General features: G+C 42.2%; 2 protein-coding genes across 2 annotated transcripts in view; both read right to left on the reverse strand.

The window, feature by feature from the left end:
• Positions 1 to 724, reverse strand: part of coch (coagulation factor C homolog, cochlin (Limulus polyphemus)) — a 12,319-nt gene extending 11,595 nt beyond the window's left edge. The window contains exon 1 of the mRNA XM_068737235.1: positions 648 to 724. The gene's annotated coding sequence lies outside the window, so the exon portion shown is untranslated. The remainder of the gene's footprint in view (positions 1 to 647) is intronic.
• Positions 725 to 6,740: 6,016 nt separating this feature from the next.
• Positions 6,741 to 24,247, reverse strand: scfd1 (sec1 family domain containing 1). The gene is made up of 25 exons (XM_068737254.1): positions 24,178 to 24,247; positions 23,379 to 23,449; positions 23,153 to 23,241; positions 22,927 to 23,017; positions 22,647 to 22,769; positions 22,313 to 22,400; positions 21,918 to 22,007; positions 20,496 to 20,551; positions 20,098 to 20,183; positions 19,909 to 20,008; positions 17,678 to 17,817; positions 16,493 to 16,583; positions 15,776 to 15,849; positions 14,939 to 15,020; positions 14,595 to 14,691; positions 14,389 to 14,459; positions 9,993 to 10,072; positions 9,739 to 9,801; positions 9,261 to 9,336; positions 8,901 to 8,954; positions 8,008 to 8,060; positions 7,883 to 7,916; positions 7,547 to 7,612; positions 7,038 to 7,106; positions 6,741 to 6,924 (listed from the first exon to the last, which is right to left on the reverse strand). Exons 1-25 carry the CDS (start codon positions 24,206 to 24,208, stop codon positions 6,901 to 6,903), a joined length of 1,899 nt encoding a protein of 632 aa, XP_068593355.1. The 5' UTR covers positions 24,209 to 24,247; the 3' UTR covers positions 6,741 to 6,900.
• Between the last annotated feature and the right edge of the window lie 674 nt (positions 24,248 to 24,921).

The following is a 24,921-nucleotide window of genomic DNA, read 5'->3' on the forward strand; positions in this document are numbered from 1 at the left end:
AAACGTCTGCTAGTAAAGTCTAGTCAAGCCAACAGTTAAGCAGTCAGCCAGAAAAAAACTGTCAATCAATTAGTAAACCAGTGAGATCACTAGTTAACCAACAAAGTCAACCAGCAAACAATCTTTAAAGTCTTTAGTCTTCCAACTATTGGGCAGTCAAAACCAGTTCGTAAATAAACAGTAAACCAATAACCAGTGAGCCAGTAAATCACTCAACCAGTGGGTCAGTCAACAGTTAACTCAGTAAACAGTTAACAGAGTAAACCAGTCACTACTACTACTACTGTTACTCAACAAACTACATGTTAACAAGTCAATCAGTTATTAAACAATTCAGCCAGTCTGTGAAACAATGCAAAATCAATAGCTAATTGGTTAACCAGTCAGTAAAACATAAATCGTTGGTCAAACAGTTAACTTAGCAGCCGGTTAGTAAACTAATTACTATTTAACCAGTCAGTCAGTAAAGAAGTGGGGTTAAAACGGTCAGCGAGTCACTTTGTTAGGATTTAAATCAGCCAATCAATCAGACAGTAAACCAGAGAACCAATCATCCATTAATCCATTCATCCATTCATCCAGTCGTTCATTAGTCCAGTCGTTCACTAGTTCATTCAGTCAGTAAAGAATCAGTGAACTGCTCTTACTGTTTCTTCAGCTTCTCTCAGGAGAACTAGTCAGAGTTTATTCCCTGCAAGCAGCCGACGGTAAACTGATGATGCTGAGCTGGTGTCGATCGCCCAGCGAGAGAGAGAGGCAGCCCTTTAAATAAGCTCTCTCTCTCACACACACACACACACACACACACACACACACACACACACACACACACACACACACACACACACCTTACAGTTGTGACATCAGAGGGGGAGGTGGGAGGGGCTTCACTGACAGGTCGACTTGAGAGAGAGAAACAGAAAAATGAAAAACGTTCCATAGTTCAGTGAAGATTCAGCAGCTGAGTGATGTTTATTTGTTTATTTGTTTATTTGTTTACTTATAGTTTTGTAAACACGTTGTTCTCTTCATGGTGTCCATGTTAATATGAAACGTTTACAGTCTGAACATTACACCTGACAATACACATTATTATTATTAATAATAATTTAAAAAGCTGTAGAACAAACCCTTACTTTACAGTGTTGTGTTGTTCTCCCCATGTTTACAAAAATCATAATATTGAGGTTTATCCAAATAAATAGTTATTAGTTGTTATTAACAGCATAAACCCATCGTGGGTAAAACGTACAAAAGAATCAACAAAACCAAAGAGACGAGTCCACTACACAGCAGATGTTAAAACATCAGGTTTATGACTTTACAAATGTTTATGAAACTTATGGATAAAACAAAACAAGTTAAGTTTTATCTGCTCACAAACTAACTGCTGTTCAACTTCATTAAAATCACAAACGTTTCAGTTTCTAGTAGTGAGTGCTGTCGTCATGAAAATGTAAAGAAACGTGATGTTCATGAAAAGATTCTCAGTGTTGGTGAGGCATGGGGGAGTCTCCAATATAATATATATATATATATATATATATATTATATATATATATATATATATTATATATATATATATATATATTATATATATATATATATATTATATATATAATATATATATATATATAATAAAGTCTGGATTAAAGTCTGTTTTTTGGCAGATGATGTGATCTTGTTCACAACACTGAGGATCAGGAGGAATCATTATTTCGTTAGTTAAACATTTATTTCCGCAGGTGAAATCCATTGAATATTATATCCCCCCCGAACAAATATTGCGGGGGGGGGGGATGTGGTGTTTTGTGTGAAACGGTTTACATGGAATGTTTCTGACAAAAATGGTCAAATTAGTTGAATGCAGCCTTCAAAACCAGACAAGGAAGTGTCTAAAAAAAGTAAAAAGCTGATGTTATATCTTCTCCAAAGGTTTCTGTCACGACGACTCGTCACGTTGGCCTCGTTCTCTCACCTCTGAAGCTCTTCTCTCTGTGGAGGGCGGAGCTCAGGTAACGTTACCTGAGTGGAGCTACCTGTGCAGGATCACCAGACAGCAGCGTTCAGGAATTCAGCTTTGGCCGGCCGCCGGTAAAATGAGAAGGGCAAAGACAAAACTGTCTCGAGGAGGAATGTCTCTGCAGAGAGGGAGGACATATTCTGAAAGATAAACACAGAGATGAAAAGATATGAAGTCAACATGAGAACAAGGCCTTCAGAAACATCTCACCACCAACTTGTTTCACATGGAAAACAAACTACATTTCTGGAGATTAAAAGTACTGGTGTGGAACCAACGAGTATCCAGGTCACGCTGAGGGTGTGACGGGTTCTCAGTGTTCTGGGTTTCTAGACGTGAACGTCCGGTTCCTGTAGACAACAGGAAGTGACTCACAGCCGGAGCTCTTTACATTTCTAATGAACATGAAACTCTACCGGTCATCAACTGCCAGTCAAAGAGAGGAGAGCTTCAACTCAACAAGTGGCTCCAACAGTAGAAGATACGAGGATGAACCGGAGTAACGCCAATGATACACGTGTGACATCCAGTGAGTGGATCAATGTGTGAACGACATCCTGGAGCACAAAACTCATGATTTAGTTCTATATTAGCGCTGTAATGAAGTCATAACGTTAGCTTAAAGTTAGCTTCTTAAAAAGTCATGTTCTCATAGACTTCTATACAACCAGAGGAGTCGCCCCCTGGTGGACACTAGAGAGAATGCAGCTTTAACACATGAAGCTTTGGCTTCACTCCTGGTAGTCGTCCTGTGTGAACACCTGGATCCCGTTCCACCTGGATCAGTGTGACCCCCCCCCCACCCTCCCCCCAGAGAGGCCGACACCTGATCCATGAGAGTCTTGAAGGAACAATCGTCTCTTTGTCTGAACCGCCACGTCGTCTCCGACAGGCTTCATGATACGTCTGATGGTCAGCTGGGGGTCACAAGCAGGAGCCAATCACATCGTCACATGAAACAATAAAGGGGCGGGGCTACCAGGTTGACCCAGGATCTGTTGTTCAGAAACAACAAAAAGAAATGAACAAGACGAGGGGAGAGGAAACGAAACCAGAGGAGACAAGAGAAGGCAAGGGGAGAGGAAACAAAACAAGAGGAGACAAGAGAAGGCAAAGGGAGAGAAGAAAAGACCAGAAGAAACTAGAGTATAGGTTTTTTGTTTTTTTTTTAAATCAAAACTAGAGTATAAGAGACAAGAAGAGAGGAGACAAGGGTAGTTCTGAAAGTTCTGAATTGTAAGAATTTAGTAACAGAAGAAGTATTCAGATCTGAAATATAAGTAGCAATACTACAGTGTTAAAATACTTATTAAAATATACTAAAAGTAAATGTACTCACAGTCACATATATTATATTACTGGAATATAAAACTATACGACTCTGGAAAGTTTCAGTGATGAATACACACACATGTATATACAGTATATACAGTATATACATGTGTGTGTATACTGTATATACATGTGTGTATATACAGTATATACACACATGTATATACAGTATATACATGTGTGTATATACTGTATATACACACATGTATATACAGTATATACATGTGTGTATATACTGTATATACACACATGTATATACAGTATATACAGTATATACACACATGTATATACAGTATATACATGTGTGTATATACAGTATATACACACATGTATATACAGTATATACATGTGTATACATCGTATAGATTATTGTTGTTTTAATGAATGTTAAATGAACGGATCAATTAGTGGATCCTAACATCTGAAAGGTCTTTTTAATCAACACATAATATAGTTAATGAACATATAAACTGTAATATATAACAATACAATATTTAACCCAATAATTAATCCATCAAAAGAACTAATTAATGGAAAGTCTCCTCCTCCTCCTCCTTCTCATTATTTCAGCTCCTGGGTCAAAAAGTCAACATAACAGAGTCGACATCACCGACACTGAGCTGGGATTAACTGTGTGTGTGTGTGTGTGTGTGTGTGTGTGTGTGTGTGTGTGTGTGTGTGTGTGTGTGTGTGTGTGTGTGTGTGGTCTCTGTACAACAATGGAAACAGAAACGTGGAGTTTCATGGTGCCGTCACACTGAACTGAACTTTAAGACAAGAATGTGAAGAACGAAGAAAACTTCTACCTGAACCAGTCTCAGTGTAGTCCTGGTCCTCTATGTGAACCAGTCTCAGTGTAGTCCTGATCCTCTATGTGAACCAGTCTCAGTGTAGTCCTGGTCCTCTATGTGAACCAGTCTCAGTGTAGTCCTGATCCTCTACATGAACCAGTCTCAGTGTAGTCCTGATCCTCTATGTGAACCAGTCTCAGTGTAGTCCTGATCCTCTACGTGAACCAGTCTCAGTGTAGTCCTGATCCTCTATGTGAACCAGTCTCAGTGTAGTCCTGATCCTCTACGTGAACCAGTCTCAGTGTAGTCCTGATCCTCTACGTGAACCAGTCTCAGTGTAGTCCTGATCCTCTATGTGATCCAGTCTCAGTGTAGTCCTGGTCCTCTATGTGAACCAGTCTCAGTGTAGTCCTGGTCCTCTATGTGATCCAGTCTCAGTGTAGTCCTGGTCCTCTATGTGAACCAGTCTCAGTGTAGTCCTGATCCTCTACGTGAACCAGTCTCAGTGTAGTCCTGATCCTCTACGTGAACCAGTCTCAGTGTAGTCCTGATCCTCTACGTGATCCAGTCTCAGTGTAGTCCTGGTCCTCTACGTGAACCAGTCTCAGTGTAGTCCTGGTCCTCTATGTGATCCAGTCTCAGTGTAGTCCTGGTCCTCTATATGATCCAGTCTCAGTGTAGTCCTGGTCGTCTATCAGACCTCCATCAGTACAGAGACCATCAGAGAGAAGATGGTCTGTTTCTATAGAGTTATTCTTCATGATGTCATCGGAGCCACCGGGTCGGATTCTGGTGAAACCAGATGAACTCATGCAGGTTCACCAGAACCTCCTTCAGCTCAGACTCCAGCAGAGACCGGTCCACCGTGGACAGACTGTCAGACCCTCTTGCAGTAGAATGAGAGGTTTTCTAAAGAGTCTGGAGCTCAGAGACACGACAGCTTTAGTCCACAGGGACCAACAGAACCAACAGAACCAACAGAACCAAGACTGCATAAAGCTCCTCATAGTAACTTTAAGTTTTAACCGTAATCCAGTTTATCGTCTCTAAAACACACTTTTACTATTTGAGCTAAATTATGTGAATCTACCGTTTAAAGACGTTTAGTTAGTTAGTCTCTCTCTCACACACACACACACACACACACACACACACACACACACACACACACACACACACACACACACACTAAAATGCCTCGGTGACATAATCCTCAGATTGATCTTGTTTTTCTGGGTGTTGGAGGAACATGGCAGCAGAGCTGAACCACACCGAGCCAGGCTGCCTTAAAGTGGTGTTTCTGTCTGTCTGTCTGTCTGTCTGTCTGTCTGTCTGTCTGTCTGTCTGTCTGTGTGTGTGTGTGTGTGTGTGTGTGTGTGTGTGTGTGTGTGTGTGTGTGTGTGTGTGTGTGTGTGTGTGTGTGTGTGTGTGTGTGTGTCAGTTGATTTTTTTTCTTCTGCAGGAAAGAAAACAGTCAAGAGTTAATGAGGCGGAAAGTTGAAGCTGCTGCAGATGAAAACACTCTATAAATACAATAACTACATTACATTACATGTAGAATTATATACATATAAATGTATACATATATATATATGTATATGTATATATATATGTATATATACATATATATATACACAGGCCTTTAAATAATTTAAAGGCTCATCTTTATATTTTAAATGTTGTGCTTTAACTCCATAATAAAGTGATTGAAACATTTTACGACAAACAAAGCTGCTTTACACTCAAGGAGAGGAAACAAGGACAGGAAACAAGAGGAGAGGGGACAAGAGGAGAGGAGACAAGAGGAGAAGGGACAAGAGGAGAGGGGACAAGAGGAGAGGAGACAAGAGGAGAGGAGACAAGAGGAACCTTTTACTAGTTAAAAGCACTGGTTGAGCAGTCAGACACTACAGAGACACAGAGGACATGTGGACAGACTGCTGGACTCTTCTAAACGTCTTCCTCCGTTGGGCCTCAACAAGGACTCTGATTGGTCCGTCCAACATGTCTGTTGGTTATGACGTACTAGTCAGAGTCCTTATTGGTTACCTTCATTCCTTTCCTTTCACGCTGATGAAGGAAACGTCCCTCATGAGTGATGTGTTCAAGTCCTGCTGGGAAAATACTCCTTCACTGTCTTTTAGAGACATTAAGCTTTATCACGTCCCTGAAGGTGAATGATGACTTTAGATCTTTGTATGAAAGCATCAGATCTTCAGGTTAAAGGAACATTTCACATGAAGACAAGCTGAGCATCTTTGGCTCAAGACAAGGTTCTCTACCAAACAGCTTTAATTCACGACAACATAGAGAAACTAAATGAATAAAAGAAGACGACTATCAGATCAGATTCACTGAGACTCTTCTTCTGTTTTTGATCCTCTAGAAATCTCTTAGTTCAGCAATAATTTAGAGAAAATAGACGGTTTTTAACCTTTTATTTGTCGTCTCTGTTCCTTTAAGTGTCTGAGTCATACGATGACACACTAGAGCGCTGACAAACATGAAGAAGAAGAAGAACGACGTCACGGTGAATCTGAATCACCTGAAATCACTCAGAGAGCATCATGGGAAGACAGAGACAGAGGCAGAGACTGTTTGTATTTAGCTTTATTAGTGCTGAGTGGAAGAGACAAATCACAATGAAGACAGGAAGTGTTGAGTCCATTTTTTTACAGAAGAAGAGTTTAATACAAAACATCTGGAATAAAGAGATCAGAGACGGAGAGACAGATTCACATATTGCTGGAGACATCACTTCTGACCGAGCTGGGAGAGCTGTGGAGACAAAGAGAAGACGTCAGAGGGTGGACCGAGTCCAGGACAGGAACTACAGGAGGACAGGAACTACAGGAGGACGGGTGATAAAGAGGACAGGTGTTGGGTCTCACCTGTTTGGTGAACTGAGCAGCGTTGGAGAGTTCACTGCAGCCGTAAACGACCTTCTTTCCCTGTTTGACCTGAAAACACAGAACAGAGTCATCAACATCTGGATCTACAGAGAGACGTCAGAGCTCCATGTGTTAAAGCTGCATTCTCTCTAGTGTCCACCAGGGGGCGACTCCTCTGGTTGTATAGAAGTCTAGTCTAAAATGACTCTACTTCTCTCTTGATTTATTCCCTCAGTAAACATTGTAAACATGAGTTTATGGTCTCAATCTCTAGTTTACAGTCTTCTTCAATACAGCATGATGTTCACTTAGTACATTACGCTCCATTTAGAGTCAAACAGACCATAAAGAGGGGATGATTTAGGGGCGGGGCTACACGCTGATTGACAGGTCTCTCTCAGACGTCAGTGTTTTCGTGATATAACTTTAACCCTTTCAGTTTCATTGAAGTTAATGGGAACATGTTGGTCCTATAAACAGTGACGGTTGGTGTGGTGAGGTCGGGGTACCTTGGCGTAGTCCACCAGGTTCTGGTACTCGATGTAGTTTCCTCCTCCAACCACGAACACGATGGCCTGAAACAACAATAATACCCATCATGCACTGCAAGTCTGTTTTTAAAAAAAAATTTAACAGATGCTGACAGCAGAGGATTTGATTATGACCTTGTAATGACTCTGGTTTGTTTTCTATTATTAACGTCTATTAGTTTTACAAAGGTTGTTGACATTTACATCGTCATGATTCTATCTATTGATTAGTTGTGAGCAGCAGTCGACTCATCAGGAGATAAAGGGTAAAGCTTGAATGTGAAGATGAATTCATTGATAACGGACTGAACTCACCTCCTGAAACGGGTTCTTGTTCCTTGGAATGGAGCTGAAGGAGGAGAAGAAGAGACAGTGAGACATTCATGACCTCTCTATTAGCTACTGAGACACCAGATGATGAAGAAGAGTCAGAGTGGTACCTCTCGCTGCCTCGCAGCATCTTTGGGTCAAAGTATCGATAGTCGTCCGTTTCCTGAAAGATCAAAGAGACAAACAGCTGATTCACTGACTGTGTTCTGGAGCTGAAACATCAGTCAGTGAACTGAAGGACCGTCGGGTTCAAGTGGATCAGAGTCAGAGTGTTTCTACTGAGAGACAAACCTTAATCTCACTTCTCACCTTATATGATGTTTACACACACACACACACATACATAGATATATACGTATATACATATGTGTACATCATGTAAACTGTAGAGACAGTTTATGAATGTGTGACACACACACACACACACACACACACACACACACACACACACACACTCTGATAGAGGGAGAATGTGCTCTTCTATTTCTTTCATCTTCAGCCCAGTCCTCCTCCTCCTCCTCCTGGTTCACAACAACAGGGTCTTTGTTGGTTGTCTGTAACTGCAGACGCTGAGAAACCTGCAGAGTGTGTGTGTGTGTCTGTGTGTGTGTGTGTGTGTGTGTGTGTGTGTGTGTGTGTGTGTGTGTGTGTGTGTGTGTGTCTTATAATCTCTTCATCACCATCAACACACTGTATTGTATTTTACTATATTCTACTGTATTTTAGTGTATTTTACTGTATTTTAGTAATCACACACACACACACACACACACACACACACACACACACACACACACTAGAGCACAGCATGTGGATTCATCCGCCACTGAAAATAGTCCCAACACATCACAGAGTGATAAATGATCAAACTGAACCAATCAGATCACAGCTGGACCAAAGGAAATGTTAGGCTTGACTAACCCAAAACAAACCACTACACTTCTTAACATTCTAATGATTTTAAATAAAAGAACATTTTGATCTTCATCACACACAAACTCACGGGGTTGGACTTCATCTCCATCAGGCTGTCCAGGATCCGAGTGACGGGAAGGTTCTGGAACACAGATGGTGTATTTCAGAGTCACATTAAACAGAAGCTCTTGTTGTTGTAATACTCGCTCTGTCCACACGAGGCTGAAGTGCACCAAATAATGTATATCAGCTACATTCACTCTTTACCCGTCTGCTCTTCAAACACACCAGACTCCACTCAACTCAGAGCTTCTGCTCTGTTAGTTTGTGTGACTCTTTAAAACATCATCAAACATCTAAAGTGTCCTTCAGGCTGTGAAGCAGCATCATCATCATCATCATCATCATCATCATCATCATCATCAATGACTGTGATCACTTCACTCACATGTTGTTTGAGCACCAGGTTCTTCACTCCCTCCATCACCAACTGAGAACCACTGTTCATCACTCTGGAGAACAGACTGAGGAGGAGGAGGAGCAGGAGCAGGAGCAGGAGGAAGAGGAGGAGCAGGAGGAGCAGGAGCAGGAGGAAGAGGAGGAGCAGCAGGAGGAAGAGGAGCAGGAGGAGCAGGGTTAGTCTGGTATTCTGAACAAAAGTCCTGTTTCGATTGAAATAATAAAAATACTTTTAAGATATTAATAATACTGATATTACTGTAAACCTTCTGCTGCTGCTTCTGGTACTACAAAGAGTACCACTAACACTTCCACTACTACTAATATTATACTGCAAAAACCACTAGTTACAAGGTGTGTTTTTAAAAACTGACAAACATCAAGACAATAAAAGTGATGAAAACAGACGATATGAAAAGAAGTCATGAAGTTGGAGTACAGTGTATATTTAATTGATGTTTTTTTACCCCATGGGTTTGACCCCACTGTTGCCGTAGTTAGCCGGGGTGGCGGCCATCTTGGTAAACGCCCTAAAAAAGATGAGAGGAAACCAGAATGACTCAACACTTTAATCAGAAACATAACTTCATTCATTCATAATGAAGTCTTGAGACGTGAGGCGACTCGTTACGTCACCTGGTTGTATACGACTATAGGACATACATCCAGTTGTTTCAGGGGAGTCCAGCTGAATACTATAAAAGTTAAAACACAGACTTACTTCCACTGCTTGATGTAGTTGAGCGGTGAAAGGTCGCAGCCTGCGTCCAACAGAGCCGTCTTATACTGATCCAAGTCCGACTGAAACACAAAGAAACGAGAAGAGGTGGAACATGTGAGACCACGATGAACGGCGTCTCAACAAGCTGAAGATATAAAGACAACAGTCCGTCTGTGGAAGAAGACACTCCACTAAGCAGGATTCATGCTACGTAATGTTTAGCACGTTAGCAGGCTAGTAGAATAACACGTTGAAATCTAAATTGAAGCATATTTCAGTGAGTGAAAAGTTGTTAAAGGACCAGCGCCTCGTGTTCAAGGGGATCAATTGGCAGAAATGTTACATCTACGTTTTTATTAGTGTATAATCAGAGTCGTGAGGTTTTCCTTTCCTTAGCTTACTTCATATCAAAGTAGGGAGGCGGGAGGCGGAGTCCGCCATGTTTCTACAGAAGCCCAGACAAACAAACCAAACTCTGACTCTCGAGACTTTTTTGCTGTTCTTAATGTCACCTGAAGGCCACCGTAGTTCTTGTTAAACTCTTATAACGTGAGTCGCAGTGTGTAAAAACATGTAACCGCCATCCGCCGTGTCTTGGACAGCAGCTAAATGACGTTAGCATTAGGTAACGTTACATTTATGAAAATGGAACATTAGCTAACGTTACATTTATTGAAAATGCAACATTAGCTAACGTTACATTTATGAAAATGCAACATTAGCTAACGTTACATTTATGAAAATGGAACATTAGCTAACGTTACATTTATAGAAAATGCAACATTAGCTAACGTTACATTTATAAAAAAAATGCAACATTAGCTAACGTTACATTTATAAAAAAATGCAACATTAGCTAACGTTACATTTATAAAAAAATGCAACATTAGCTAACGTTACATTTATAAAAAAATGCAACATTAGCTAACGTTACATTTATAAAAAAATGCAACATTAGCTAACGTTACATTTATAAAAAAATGCAACATTAGCTAACGTTACATTTATAGAAAATGCAACATTAGCTAACGTTACATTTATAAAAAAATGCAACATTAGCTAACGTTACATTTATAGAAAATGCAACATTAGCTAACGTTACATTTATAGAAAATGCAACATTAGCTAACGTTACATTTATAGAAAATGGAACATTAGCTAACGTTACATTTATAGAAAATGGAACATTAGCTAATGTTACATTTATGAAAATACACTGACGAGGCGGCAAACAAAACATGGAGGTCAGCTGACATTAACACCAAGACTAAGATGCTAACACGCTGACGTTTAGCAGGTTTAAAGTTCACCATGTTAGTTTAGACTGTTAGCATGCTAACACGTGCTAATTAGCCTCAAACACAAAGTCCAGCTGAGGCTGATGGGAACGTCTTCAGTTCTGCAGGTTTTTTGGGTCATAAACTAAAAGTATTGGACACATTAACATTAACTAACCCTGACCTGATGATGGTTCCAGATCATAAGTGAGAGGATGAATAAGGTTATTACAGTTCATCATGAGAAACTAAACGTGGCGTCCCTGAATCGGGCGCCATGTTGGGAAATTGAGGTTCAGAAATAAAAGAACTTCACACCAATTGGAGGAAAAACTGAGAAATGTGTATCGGAGTGAAAACCTTTCTGTCCCAAAAACTGATGTCACTGACTAACGGAGATGGATTGTTCTGATTAGTTCTGCAGGTGGACCAGCAGAACTCTCCTGGATCCACTGACTGACTGCTTCTGAACATTTGGGACTAATGTTCTCTGGTCATGATTGATTCAAATGCTTTCTGGAGTTCAGAGGAATGAGTGCAAACATTGTCAAAACATGCTAATGAATGCTAAGTTACTTTTTATTGTTTTATTTTGTTATATCAGCTGGTCTACAAGGATCCAAATTTATGTTTTTGCCACCATCTTAAATGGTTAACGACAAAACTTTATTTACACTGTGATGGTTAACGTTAAAACTTTATTTACATTCTGTGGTTAACGATAATCTGTGTTATTAATCCACTACTTCATCCGTTCCACCACTAAGGCTGAACTCCTGGTCCATTAGATCTTCAACAGCAAACTGAAACTAATAACAATCACAGTCGCTGTCACTTCATAAAGGATGGGAGGCGTTTTCTGCCAAACCAGACCTGATCCAGGTCTAACAGAGTCTCGCGGAGCTTGGTTTCAATCATCTTTGTTCTATCACGACGGCTCATAATGAAACTAGAGCCAAAGAAGAAGCACCGTCCAAAATGTGTCCATCGATCAGTGTTATGTGGTTTTTACATCTGCTTAAACCATTTATACCGTCTGCCAAAACCCACGGGAAGAACTGGAGGTCTGTCTTCTGAGACGCAGAGTGACTCTTAGTTTGTTTGAATCCAACAAATCTGAAGAGGAATAATAATAATATCAGAAATAAACCTCATCTCCACATCCACGAGGTGAAACCACCAGAGTCTAAAGCTTCACAGGTCTTCAGCAAGATGCATCCGATTGTCATCGTGTTCATGTGTTTTATTTTGGGTTTTATTCACTTTAACTATTCACTTTTGAGTCATGCGGTTGCTGGAGGAAGTTCAGTCAACGTTACATGTCGATTCATGAGTCTATATTTCATGTCAACACAATGAGGAGCGTTGATGTGCTTTCTTCTTCTTCAGTGTGAGGTTTCATCTGAACCACAAACCCTCACGACACCGTCTCACCGCTGAATCATCTCTGCTCTCACACAACTCCTCATACATCCCATAAAACACTGAAATAAGACAACAGAAACATGTATTTCTCAAAGCACCAAGCAAACAGCGCCCTGGAGCTCCTGTGATATTTGTATGTATTTAGTGAGGCAATAATCAGACATTTGGCCCAGAATCCTTTCTCTGCAGAAACAGTCCACTTCACAAAGATCAGCGCTGATAGAAACACAGTGAAGTTATGAGCGTCTTCAGAGAGTCGGTGGGAGCCGATGTATAAGACGTGTCACACACAAACTCTCTAGTGATGACAACAGCAGCGATTAAAGACAGGTAAATAAATCAGCATACTTCACTTACGCTCATTTAGTTTGGGATGTAGTGTAGAGCCTCAACAGGCTAAACAGGCCTGACAAAGACTGCACATTTTCAGCCCGAGACCAAGTCACCTAACCACCTAACCAACCAACCAACCAACCAAGTCACCTAACCAACCAAACCAACCAACCAACCAACCACCAAGTCACCTAACCAACCAACCAACCAAGTCACCTAACCAACCAAACCAACCAACCAACCAACCAACCAACCAACCACCAAGTCACCTAACCAACCAAACCAACCAACCAACCAACCACCAAGTCACCTAACCACCTAACCAACCAACCAACCAACCAACCACCAAGTCACCTAACCAACCAAACCAACCAACCAACCAACCAACCAACCACCAAGTCACCTAACCAACCAAACCAACCAACCAACCAACCAACCAACCAACCAACCAACCACCAAGTCACCTAACCAACCAAACCAACCAACCAACCACCAAGTCACCTAACCAACCAACAAGTCACCTAACCACCTAACCAACCAACCAAACCAACCAACCAACCACCAAGTCACCTAACCACCTAACCAACCAACCAACCACCAAGTCATCTAACCACCTAACCAACCAACCAACCAACCACCAAACCAACCAACCAACCCAACTACCCAACCAACCCACCCAACCCACCGTTCTGGGTGTTTAAAGGTGAACTTCTCCTGAACGTCTTTCACTGATGAGGCTCAGCTTTAAGAGAACAACTGAGACACAAGAGCCAAGTGTCTCCGGTTGTGGTTCAGTTTCTGGTTCCAGTGACTCACACTGGTCTGTGGTCCCGGTTCACTACACAATGACAGCTCCAGTAAACCACTTCTGAACACATCCGTCACAGCAGCGGTTTGGACACACTCACATTTTTGGAGAATAACAAGAGGAACTGATTTGAAAAGAAAACACGTTCCTCACCGTGGAAAATATTTGGATGTTAACAAAAAGAAGCTGTACTTTTACTCAGTGATATTGTTAGTTATACTGCTTACTGTATATATTGTAGTTATCTACTTAACTACAATGTTGAGGTACTCTGAGTATTTCCACAGTATACCATAAACTTCTACTCCACTACATTTTAAGTATATTGTACTTTTTTACTCCAATACATTTGTTTAATAACTTCAGTTACTTTGCATATTGAGATTATTAATACTGAATATAAATCAAAGTATATTATTGTATACCATGGTCTGGGTGAATAATGGATTCTGATTGGCTGCAGGGTGTTCATTCATGTGTGTGTGTGTGTGTGTGTGTGTGTGTGTGTGTGTGTGTGTGTGTGTGTGTGTGTGTGTGTGTGTGTGTGTGTTACCTCTGAAGGAGCCTGTTGAGCAGTGATGTAGTAGATGAGGAAGAGTCTCATTTTGTCTTCGGGGGTTCCGGCTGATAAACACAAACATTTAAAGAAACTTTAAATTGTTATTTTACTGAAATGTGTGTGTGTGTGTGTGTGTGTGTGTGTGTGTGTGTGTGTGTGTGTGTGTGTGTGTGTGTGTGTGTGTGTGTGTGTGTATGTACCGTCGGGGTCACTGATGATGTCCAGCAGAGATTTGTCTAAAGTGGACTTGCTCATCAGCTTCTCTTCATACTCAAAGTAAACGTCCAGTTTACGACTCTGAGGACACAAACAGCATCAAGTTACTGTAGATACTGTGTACCAGTACTACTGTATAAACTGTGTACTAATACTGCTTTATAAACTGTGTACTAATACTACTTTATATACCCATACTAATGTAAATACTGTGTACTAATCCTGCTGTATACATCGTGTACTAGTACTGCTGGAACTGGCTGTTGACAGTCGTGATGAACCCATGTGATGGAATGGAGCCGTGTGATTGGTCGGCAGCGTGCGGTACCTTGATGTGGTCGAGGACGGCCGTGGCCACGTTGGTGTGCAGGTCGATCAGCCTCTTCTTCTCCAGCAGCTCAGGCAGAGAGCTGCAACACACACAAGAGAACTTCTAACAGAGGAAACACCTCAACGCCTTCATCTGGAGTCTGCAGCCAAAAATATGATGTCATCATAACTGTAGACATGTTCTACTTCTAGTCATCATGGTTCTGTTTCTATAGGGGAGCAGGACTTTTATTTGTTTTCAGCAGGTTGTTTTGAGTCTCCATCACAGATTCATGGTCACAGATGTTAGAACGGTGAAAACACAAACAAATGTCGACAGATGTTCTCTGGCTCTGAGCTCATCTGTCCTTCACTGAGGAGAGAAAAGAAGTTAAGGAATACACTTTGGACTTTGTTTTTTAAAGAGGGGTTCTCAGGACCACCGTGGCCTGATGGATGTTTGTTTGGGGATTTGTTGAAGGGAAACTTACTGGAAGTCACTTTTCCACACAAACAGAGTTAGTCGATGCTCGTTTTAACAGGCTGTTTGAAGAGGAAATGAAGTAATTCTAATAAGACCTGATTTAACCTTCAACAGGGTTTTTATGTTTCTCATAAAAACATCTTTATGTTCCTTTGGCCCTATAAAACGTGATCTTGGTAGTTTCAGTATTTCCCCCACCATTATATTAGGGGGCCCCTCCTTGAAGGTCAAGTTCATTTTGTTTCATTTGATTTTCTATATAGCTCCAGATCACAACAGAAGTCATGTAAGGTTCCCTTTCCTACAGAACAGGTCTACACCTTGTTGTCAGTGTCAGAGACTCCGTTCTTTATGGTCTGTGGTGATCAGTACCTGACAGCAGAGGTGAGCTTGGCTGTGTTGTCTGACAGCATGCTGATGGCTCCTTCATCTTCTCCCTCTAAACCCTGCAGACACAAAACAGCATGAGCAAACAAAACACAACTGGAACCAACTGGAACCAACTCGGATGCAATCTCAGGGACTAAAAAATGACCCCTAGGACTGAAAAGCTCTTTAAAGTTTAGATATCACCTTTAGAGACTTGGACATTGTCTTGAGGACTTGGACATGACTTCAGGGACTCTGAAAAGCTCTTGAGGGTTTAGATATCATCTTTAGAGACTTGGACATTGTCTTGAGGACTTGGACATGACTTCAGGGACTCTGAAAAGCTCTTGAGGGTTTAGATATTATCTTTAGAGACTTGGACATTGTCTTGAGGACTTGGACATGACTTCAGGGACTCTGAAAAGCTCTTGAGGGTTTAGATATCACCTTTAGAGACTTGGACATTGTCTTGAGGACTTGGACATGACTTCAGGGACTCTGAAAAGCTCTTGAGGGTTTAGATATTATCTTTAGAGACTTGGACAGTCTTAGAAAAGCAGATTCAACTTTGTGAACACTTGACTTGAACCTGACTTCACTGACTCGGATGTCAACATTGAACCCTGAAAACGACTGATTTGTGACTTGGACTTGAGGTTTTACTAGTGATTCACAAGCCATTTGTTGACCACATTGACGACCACGATGTGTGTGTCTCACCATGATGCACTTCAGCCGTTTGACCTCGTCCTCCTGGGCTCTGTAAGAGTCCAGCTCCTCCTGGACCGACTCCGCCACCTCTGGGAACGGACTGAAACACAACAAGACCAAACCAATGAATGAGCTCCTGACTTTAAAAACACGCATCAACAATCACAACACTGCAAACCTTGAGGGTTTGTCCCAAACATCAGCACTCCAGATGGACAAAAGAGTTTGTCAAGTACAATAAGATATCATCAGCATATAGATTTAACTTGTGATGTTATGAGCTGCTCTTAATGCCTATTATCAGATAATTCTGTCTTTGTGTATGTAATCAGAAGTTCAATGAGTAATGCTAATAGTGGGAACATCATTTCATTTACCTTTTTCAGTAGAAAGATCTTTGTGTGTGTTGATTAATCACAACTACGCAAATTAGAAATGTTTCAGGGTCCGAGAATTTTTGATCGAATGTCAAACTGAGCATAAGGTGAAGACATATTTTCAATATTGTCCTGATCCGAAAGGGACCCGCGGACAGTCAGACCTTTTTCAAACAGACCCAAGAACGATCAGAACAAATCCAAAAAGGGGTGGAGCCAAACAGACCCTAACACCCAGACCCAAAGAACCTACAAAAGAGGGAACTGAACCCACATTGGTGCCAAGCCGGTACCGTCCTACATGAAGTTAATTGTAATAGAGCATTTTTATTGTCAATAACTAACCAACTAGCAATAGTCATTAGGGCTAATGTTAGCCAGCTGTAAATCCAGACCTTTATAGCCTTTATACTCGTTACTCTGTTTGTAAATTAACTTTGTTTAGCTAACGTTAGCCAGCAACATCTCTGCTGAGGCGCCCTACATTCATAAGACAGGAAAGAAACACAGATATTTTATTTTAAATGTGTATGTTAGCATGAACATTTATATTTGGGTTTCTAAAAGTTACAAATATAAAATATTTGCTTTTGAACAAAGACAACAGCTGATGAGTTTTAGCTGCTTTATGATGAGATAGAACTGTATTTATATTCTGAGGGACAGAGGTGCAAATGAAAACTAAATATAAACAAAGATTATCGATAAAAGGTGCAAAAACCAGATGTACAAATGTAGAGCAGAACTGTGGAACTGGATGAAACACTTGTTATTGGCCGGATGAACCGATAATTGAGGCCTCATCTAAAGAACTCGCCTGCCCTTGTGTTTCTGCCAGAACTTGTCGGCAGCGGTCAGGTCATAGGTCTTTCTGTTCTTCTTCTTTGGTCTGGCGCCGGCGGGAGATGGCTCCGCCCCCAACCCCTCCTCCATCACCACCCTGTTCAGCTGGTAGTCCTACGACACACACACACAAACACACACACACACACACACACACACACACACACAGGTTGTTTTGGCTGATGCCCTTCTCCGTGTTATTACTTGTTTTTCCTGCGTTAATGATCTAAATCTGCTCTTTAAGTCTTCTTAAACGCTCTCAATCCAAAGACGTCATCTAATGAACTTCAGTTTGCGGCCCTGAAGTCCTGGAGGAGATTCTCAGACACCTAATGAAAGTAAATCCAGATTCAACACCAGCAGATGAAGCCCTGAGAGCGATGCAGTGTTCAGGAGATCTGGGACCAGGTCCAGACCGAAAGACACCACAGTGGAACAGACCAGGGATGAGAGATTTAGTGTCCTACTGTAGACGGGTGAGTTCAGACTCTGGACTAGTTCATAGGAAAGAGAGAGAGAGAGAGAGAGAGAGAGAGAGAGAGAGAGAGCTGGCATAAAGGGGCCACAATAGAAACCAGATCAGGGTCTGGACTCTGGACTCTGGACCAGACGTTAAAGAACTAAATCTTAAATATGGAGGAAAGTTACGTCACCTGTTTCCAAAACAAATCCAGTTTTATTTTCCCGACTGTGATGCAGTCTGGAAATCTGTGAATCACTTTAATTCTGTTCAACAGTTAATGATCTGCATCCACTAAGTTGTAAAAAGAATCTTTAATAATCGATTGATTGAGTTTAGTAGACGGAGAAATAAACTGAACAGAAGAAGAAGAAGAAATCAGCAGGAAGCTGAGATTTAAAACAGGAACAGCTTCCTGTTTCTGTGTCAAAGACTTTCACAATAAAAGAACTTGACAGTAGAAACAGAAGGTTGGTCTATTGAACCAGTTTAATTGGAGTTATTGACGCATTTCAAATGATAAACTACTGAATGTAACATAAAACATGTATTTACTGTTTCTCTGACGAATATCTCAACAGATCAGTGTAGATCAAAGTAAAGCTGATCTCACTGTGTTCACTGTGACTACAGCTGTTATTTTAAAGTGTCACTTCATTCATATCTAGTAAACATGGTTCTGTATCACACAGAGTGAAACCTTTATCTGGACTAAAGACGTGTTTGAAAGTGATGGAGACATTGTGATGATGTGACAACATCACAACTCAACACAATCAACGGCTCTGCTCCTTTATAGGCTTTAATGAGGACCAGTCACACAATATCACACCTTCAACTGATGTTTACAGAGCTGCAGTCCCTCTGTGTGTGTGTGTGTGTGTGTGTGTGTGTGTGTGTGTGTGTGTGTGTGTGTGTGTGTGTGTGTGTGTGTGTGTGTGTGTGTGTGTGTGTGTGTGTGTGTGTGACTGACTGATGACGTGTTATGTAACACATTCATGTAGCTCCACATTCCAGTGCTGTCATCATTAACCTCAGCAGCTGACAGCACTCTGGCTCTGCATGAATTAGTGAGTGTGTGTGTGTGTGTGTGTGTGTGTGTGTGTGTGTGTGTGTGTGTGTGTGTAACAGAGTGTGTGTAGGTGAGAGTGAGTGTGTGAGTGTGTATAAGTCTGTGTGCGAGAGTGTGCGAGAGTGTGCGAGAGAGAGAGAGAGAGAGAGAGAGAGAGAGAGAGAGAGTGTGTGTGTGTATAAGTGTGTGTGTGTGTGTGAGAGTGTGTGTGTGTGTAGGTGAGAGTGTGTGTGTGTGTATAAGTGTGTGTGTGTGTGTGTGTGTGTGTGTGTGTGTGTGTGTGTGTGTGTGTGTGAATAAGTGTGTGTGTGAGAGTGTGTGTGTACCTCTGAAGATCCTGACACTTGATCTGCTTCCTGTTAGTTTTCAGATTAAAGGTGTTTAACTTCTTCATGTTGAGACTCAAACAGCTGTGAGTGGGTCTCCTAACGAGGACTCACTGATGCACAGCGTGTGGATTAATCCGCCGCAGAGAATAGACCCCAACAAAGTCTCTACTTCCTCCCGTTTGTCTGATTAAGAACTACAAAGACCAGCTGGTTCAGGAGGAACCAATGGGATTGGAGCCGAGAGACAGACAGGAAGTCAGACAGAGAAACTAGATGCGAGTCTGTTTGTAAAAACCCTGTGGTAGTTATTTATAACATGTCGATGTGTGTGATCGACAGCTCACCAGGACGTCGTGGATCAGCGCCTGATAGGTCCAGGTGTGGTGGAGGGGCGTGGCCATGTCCACGTTACGGTCGGCCAGGACGAACAGAGGCCTCTGGAAACTGGAGAGGAGAATCATTACGTCACCGCACTGCATTATGGGAAGTGGAGTTTCCCCATGAACCCCACATTGTTTTAACGGTTCGTTTACCTGAACTGTCCGGCGGCCATGTTGTCTCCGGTGAAGAGACTGTTTCTGGCGTCCCGCAGGTTCTCACGGAGCTTCTTGTCCAACTTCTACAACGAAAGAACAAATATCTGAGTGAAGCTTTATGTATCTGTAAAAACTACAATTAAATGAAATACGTTTTGAAGCCAAAGTGTTCTAAACAGAACGTAGATATCATCACATCACCAAACAACAACAATAAGATCAATAAGTTACACGGTGCAAACATCTGGAGGGAGCAGTACCTGATCACGTTTAAACTGAGCGTTAGTCTGGTGGAAATGAAAGGTGTAAAAACTACAAACATGTCTGCTCGTATCAGAGTTTTTGTTCTGACATCGTTGAACCAATCAGATCGACTGACGTCGGCGTGAACTCACCACGGCAACCATCTCTGCTGCGTTTCCACGGGGACAACGAATGATCGGCACCGCCCCTGAAGAAGAAACAAGAAGAAGAAGAAGACTTTAAATTAGTGTTATCATCCATAAACCTGTAGAAGAAGAAACACTTTGAACAAGGACAATCTGTCTGACAGCGAGCAAACACCTCCCCCTGGTGGACAGAAACAACACTACACAGAGACACTACAACTCACCCAGAGACACTATGACTACAACTCACCCAGAGACACTACAACTCACCCAGAGACACTATGACTACAACTCACCCAGAGACACTACAACTCACCCAGAGACACTATGACTACAACTCACCCAGAGACACTACAACTCACCCAGAGACACTACAACTCACCCAGAGACACTACAACTCACCCAGAGAGACAGACACTACAACTCACCCAGAGAGACAGACACTACAACTCACCCAGAGAGACACTACAACTCACCCAGAGACACTACAACTCACCCAGAGACACTACAACTCACCCAGAGAGACACTACAACTCACTCAGAGACACTACAACTCACCCAGAGAGACACTACAACTCACCCAGAGACACTACAACTCACTCAGAGACACTACAACTCACCCAGAGAGACACTACAACTCACCCAGAGACACTACAACTCACTCAGAGCGACACTACAACTCACTCAGAGAGACACTACAACTCACCCAGAGAGACACTACAACTCACTCAGAGACACTACAACTCACCCAGAGAGACACTACAACTCACCCAGAGACACTACAACTCACCCAGAGACACTACAACTCACTCAGAGACACTACAACTCACCCAGAGAGACACTACAACTCACCCAGAGACACTACAACTCACTCAAAGAGACACTACAACTCACCCAGAGAGACACTACAACTCACCCAGAGACACTACAACTCACCCAGAGACACTACAACTCACTCAGAGACACTACAACTCACCCAGAGAGAGACTACAACTCACCCAGAGAGACACTACAACTCACCCAGAAACACTACAACTCACCCAGAAACACTACAACTCACCCAGAGAGACACTACAACTCACTCAGAGACACTACAACTCACTCAAAGAGACACTACAACTCACCCAGAGAGACACTACAACTCACCCAGAGACACTACAACTCACCCAGAGACACTACAACTCACTCAGAGACACTACAACTCACCCAGAGACACTACAACTCACCCAGAGACACTACAACTCACCCAGAGACACTACAACTCACCCAGAAACACTACAACTCACCCAGAGACACTACAACTCACCCAGAGAGACACTACAACTCACTCAGAGACACTACAACTCACTCAGAGACACTACAACTCACTCAGAGACACTACAACTCACCCAGAGACACTACAACTCACCCAGAGACACTACAACTCACCCAGAGTGACGAAGAAACAGAACAGACTGTCCACGATGGTGTCCATGATGGCCTCCATGTCCGTGTCCTGGAGGTCTGCTCTGTTGATGGCTGCAGGTCAGACAGACAGAGGAGACACGCAGGTGAGACACATACAGTAGGTGAGACGGACTAATGTTGTCTGTAGTTCTTTCAAATGGACCAATCAGGAGCCATTCAGGAGTAAAGAAAAGGTCACATGACTCAGGTGCAACTTGTTTATTGGACAGAGTTGTAGTAATGTTTGAATAATGGCTTGTTATTCCAACTCACTCTAGCCATAATCCTTTGTGTGTGTGAGAGCGTGTGTGTGTGTGTGTGTGTGTGTGTGTGTGTGTGTGTGTGTGTGTGTGTGTGTGTGTGTGTGTGTGTGTTACCATGGTAGGAGATGAGCTCCTTGTTTTGATGACAGAGGGTGAACATGTCGTCTTCTAGAGTGATGAAGTTCAGGTACTGATCATACACCTGAGAGACACACACACACACACACACACACACACACACCTTATCAAACAGTGTACACTGTGCAGAGGGGGGTGGACACAATAATGTGAACACCTGACTAATGAATCCAAAACATAATTCATACATATAAATATAATGTGAGCTCTGACTGAGGAGCTCTAGTGCTCTAACATAGTATTAGTATTATTACTCATAATAATACTAATACTCTGCTGGTGTAAGATAATACACAGTAACCATGGTTACCTTGGTGACTTGGGCGACAGCGTTAGCGGCCAGAGCGGCGCTGGCGACGTCCTCCAGTTTACTTCTGCTGATGGCCGAGATGAAGTTCAGGAAGTAGGACTCGTGCAGCTGGTTCCTCAGGTCCTGAACAACAACAACAACAACAACAACAAGTGTTATTAATTATTAGACACACAGGTGAGACACAAAGGTGAGACGGACTAATTATTTTTTATTGTGTGTGTGTGTGTGTGTGTGTGTGTGTGTGTGTGTGTGTGTGTGTGTGTGTGTGTGTGTGTACCTGGCATATCCTGTCGATGTTCTCCTCTGTGGGCATGATGAAGTAGATGGCTGGAACATCTGGGATCGGATCTCTGTCCGAGTGAAGCAGACTGAAAAAAACAAAAATAAACACACACAAAGTAAATGTAACACTTAAACCTACAAACAAGCTTATCTATCTTTGTGAGGACCGAACTGGTCGAGATTGAACTCGGTGTTGTTGGGAGGACAGGTGAGTCTCTTACAGGTGCAGCGTGATGCCCATGTCTCTCAGCTCTTTGACGGACAGCAGAGGGGAGATGATGTCCTGACCAAACCTGTCGTATATCAACACCTGAACACACACACACACACACACACACACACACACACACACACACACACACACACACACACAGGAATAGCTTACTAATCTTAAATAAAACGTTTAAATACATCATAGTGAACAGAGTGTGTGTTTGTGACGTTTACCTTCCATACTGGCTCAGCTGCTGTGTTCTTCAGAGGAGGAGCGTTGAAGTTCAGCATCCGCTTCAGAGCGACTGTAGAACCAGAGACACAACATGTGGACTCCTGATCCTTCAGAGGGTCCTCATCTCATCTAAGAGACGCCATCTCTCTGTCCTGTTCCCTACTGAGGGAACGCGTGACAGAGGGAACATAGGACACGTTCCCTCTGTTTCCCTCTGTCATACGTTCCCTCAGTCCCACGTTCCCTCAGTCCTATGTTCCCTCAGCCCCATGTTCCCTCAGCCCCATGTTCCCTCAGCCCCATGTCCCCTCAGCCCTATGTTCCCTCTGGTCCCTCTGTCTGGACTACCGCCCTGTGTTGGATAACGACAGTAAAAGAACCGTGACGTCAGTGACAGTCAGTTAACGTTAGTTTTACATCTTAAGACACTAAACTGAATGATTTGTTCACCGGTAGAAACAGGCTAGCTTCACCTAGCTAGCAGGCTAACAGTAGCGTTAGCTAACAAGCGACGCTCTGGTTGACTCTTCATTTAACTAGATGACAGTCTAGTGAGTTCGTTAATGTAAACGTCAAAGAGACGTTTGAGGAGATGACATCAGTTTATCTGCTCAACTAGCGGCACCTTAGTGACGAGCAGTGGTTAGCTTTAGCTGGTTAGCTTTAGCTACAGTCCCGGATCAACCTCTTCCGGTCTGACTCTGCGTGGGTCGTTTAAACTCTCCGCCGCCGGTTACCGTCGCTGTCGGCCGCTGAAAAATAACAGTTAAATGGAGAATAAGATCAGTTTGAACAGACCTGTCTGCTTCTCCCGGACGGACGCCGCCATGTTGGATGTTGTTGGTGGTGACGAAGCGTCTGATGACGTGGCAATAGAGGCAAAGAGGAGAGAAATACAAAGAGGTCTCACTCTGCTGGTTTAAACACAGAAAATCAAAGAGGTCTCACTCTGCTGGTTTAAACACAGATAATCAAAGAGGTCTCACTCTGCTGGTTTAAACACAGATAATCAAAGAGGTCTCACTCTGCTGGTTTAAACACAGATAATCAAAGAGGTCTCACTCTGCTGGTTTAAACACAGATAATCAAAGAGGTCTCACTCTGCTGGTTTAAACACAGACAAACGTAAGTGCAGTACTTGATTTGACTCGACTACTTTAGACTATTATCAGTTCTAAGGTAATTACACGTTCTTATAAATTAAACTACAGAACAGTTTTAGTTGTTTATATTCGCCCTACTTTGACATTAATCATCAATAATAATATATAAAATACACACATATATACACACAAGGTTTACTTTTACTTTCATATTACAAGTTTATTTTGAATAAATACATTTACTTTAACTTGAGTAAGATGTAGAATGCAGTACTTGTACTCGAGTATTTTAGATATTAGAGAGAGAGAGAGAGAGAGAGAGAGAGAGAGAGAGACAGAGAGAGAGACAGAGACAGAGACAGAGAGAGACAGAGAGAGAGAGAGAGACAGAGAGAGAGACAGAGACAGAGAGAGACAGAGAGAGAGAGAGACAGAGAGA

Source organism: Cebidichthys violaceus, unplaced genomic scaffold, assembly GCF_023349555.1.
Source record: "Cebidichthys violaceus isolate CVI_PGR_0920_01 unplaced genomic scaffold, fCebVio1.0.p SCAF_77, whole genome shotgun sequence".
Lineage (NCBI taxonomy): Eukaryota > Metazoa > Chordata > Actinopteri > Perciformes > Stichaeidae > Cebidichthys > Cebidichthys violaceus.

What these genes read in the sequence shown, in the direction of transcription:
- scfd1 (XM_068737254.1), bottom strand. Translation starts at nt 24,208, where the DNA reads ATGGCGGCGTCCGTCCGGGAGAAGCAGACAG. An exon ending in CTCAACAGGCTCCTTCAGAG is followed by an intron (nt 10,073 to 14,388) that starts GTAACACACACA and finishes TTTGTGTTTCAG; the next exon opens with TCGGACTTGGATCAGTATAA. An exon ending in ACCTGGTGGACTACGCCAAG is followed by an intron (nt 7,107 to 7,546) that starts GTACCCCGACCT and finishes CTGTGTTTTCAG; the next exon opens with GTCAAACAGGGAAAGAAGGT.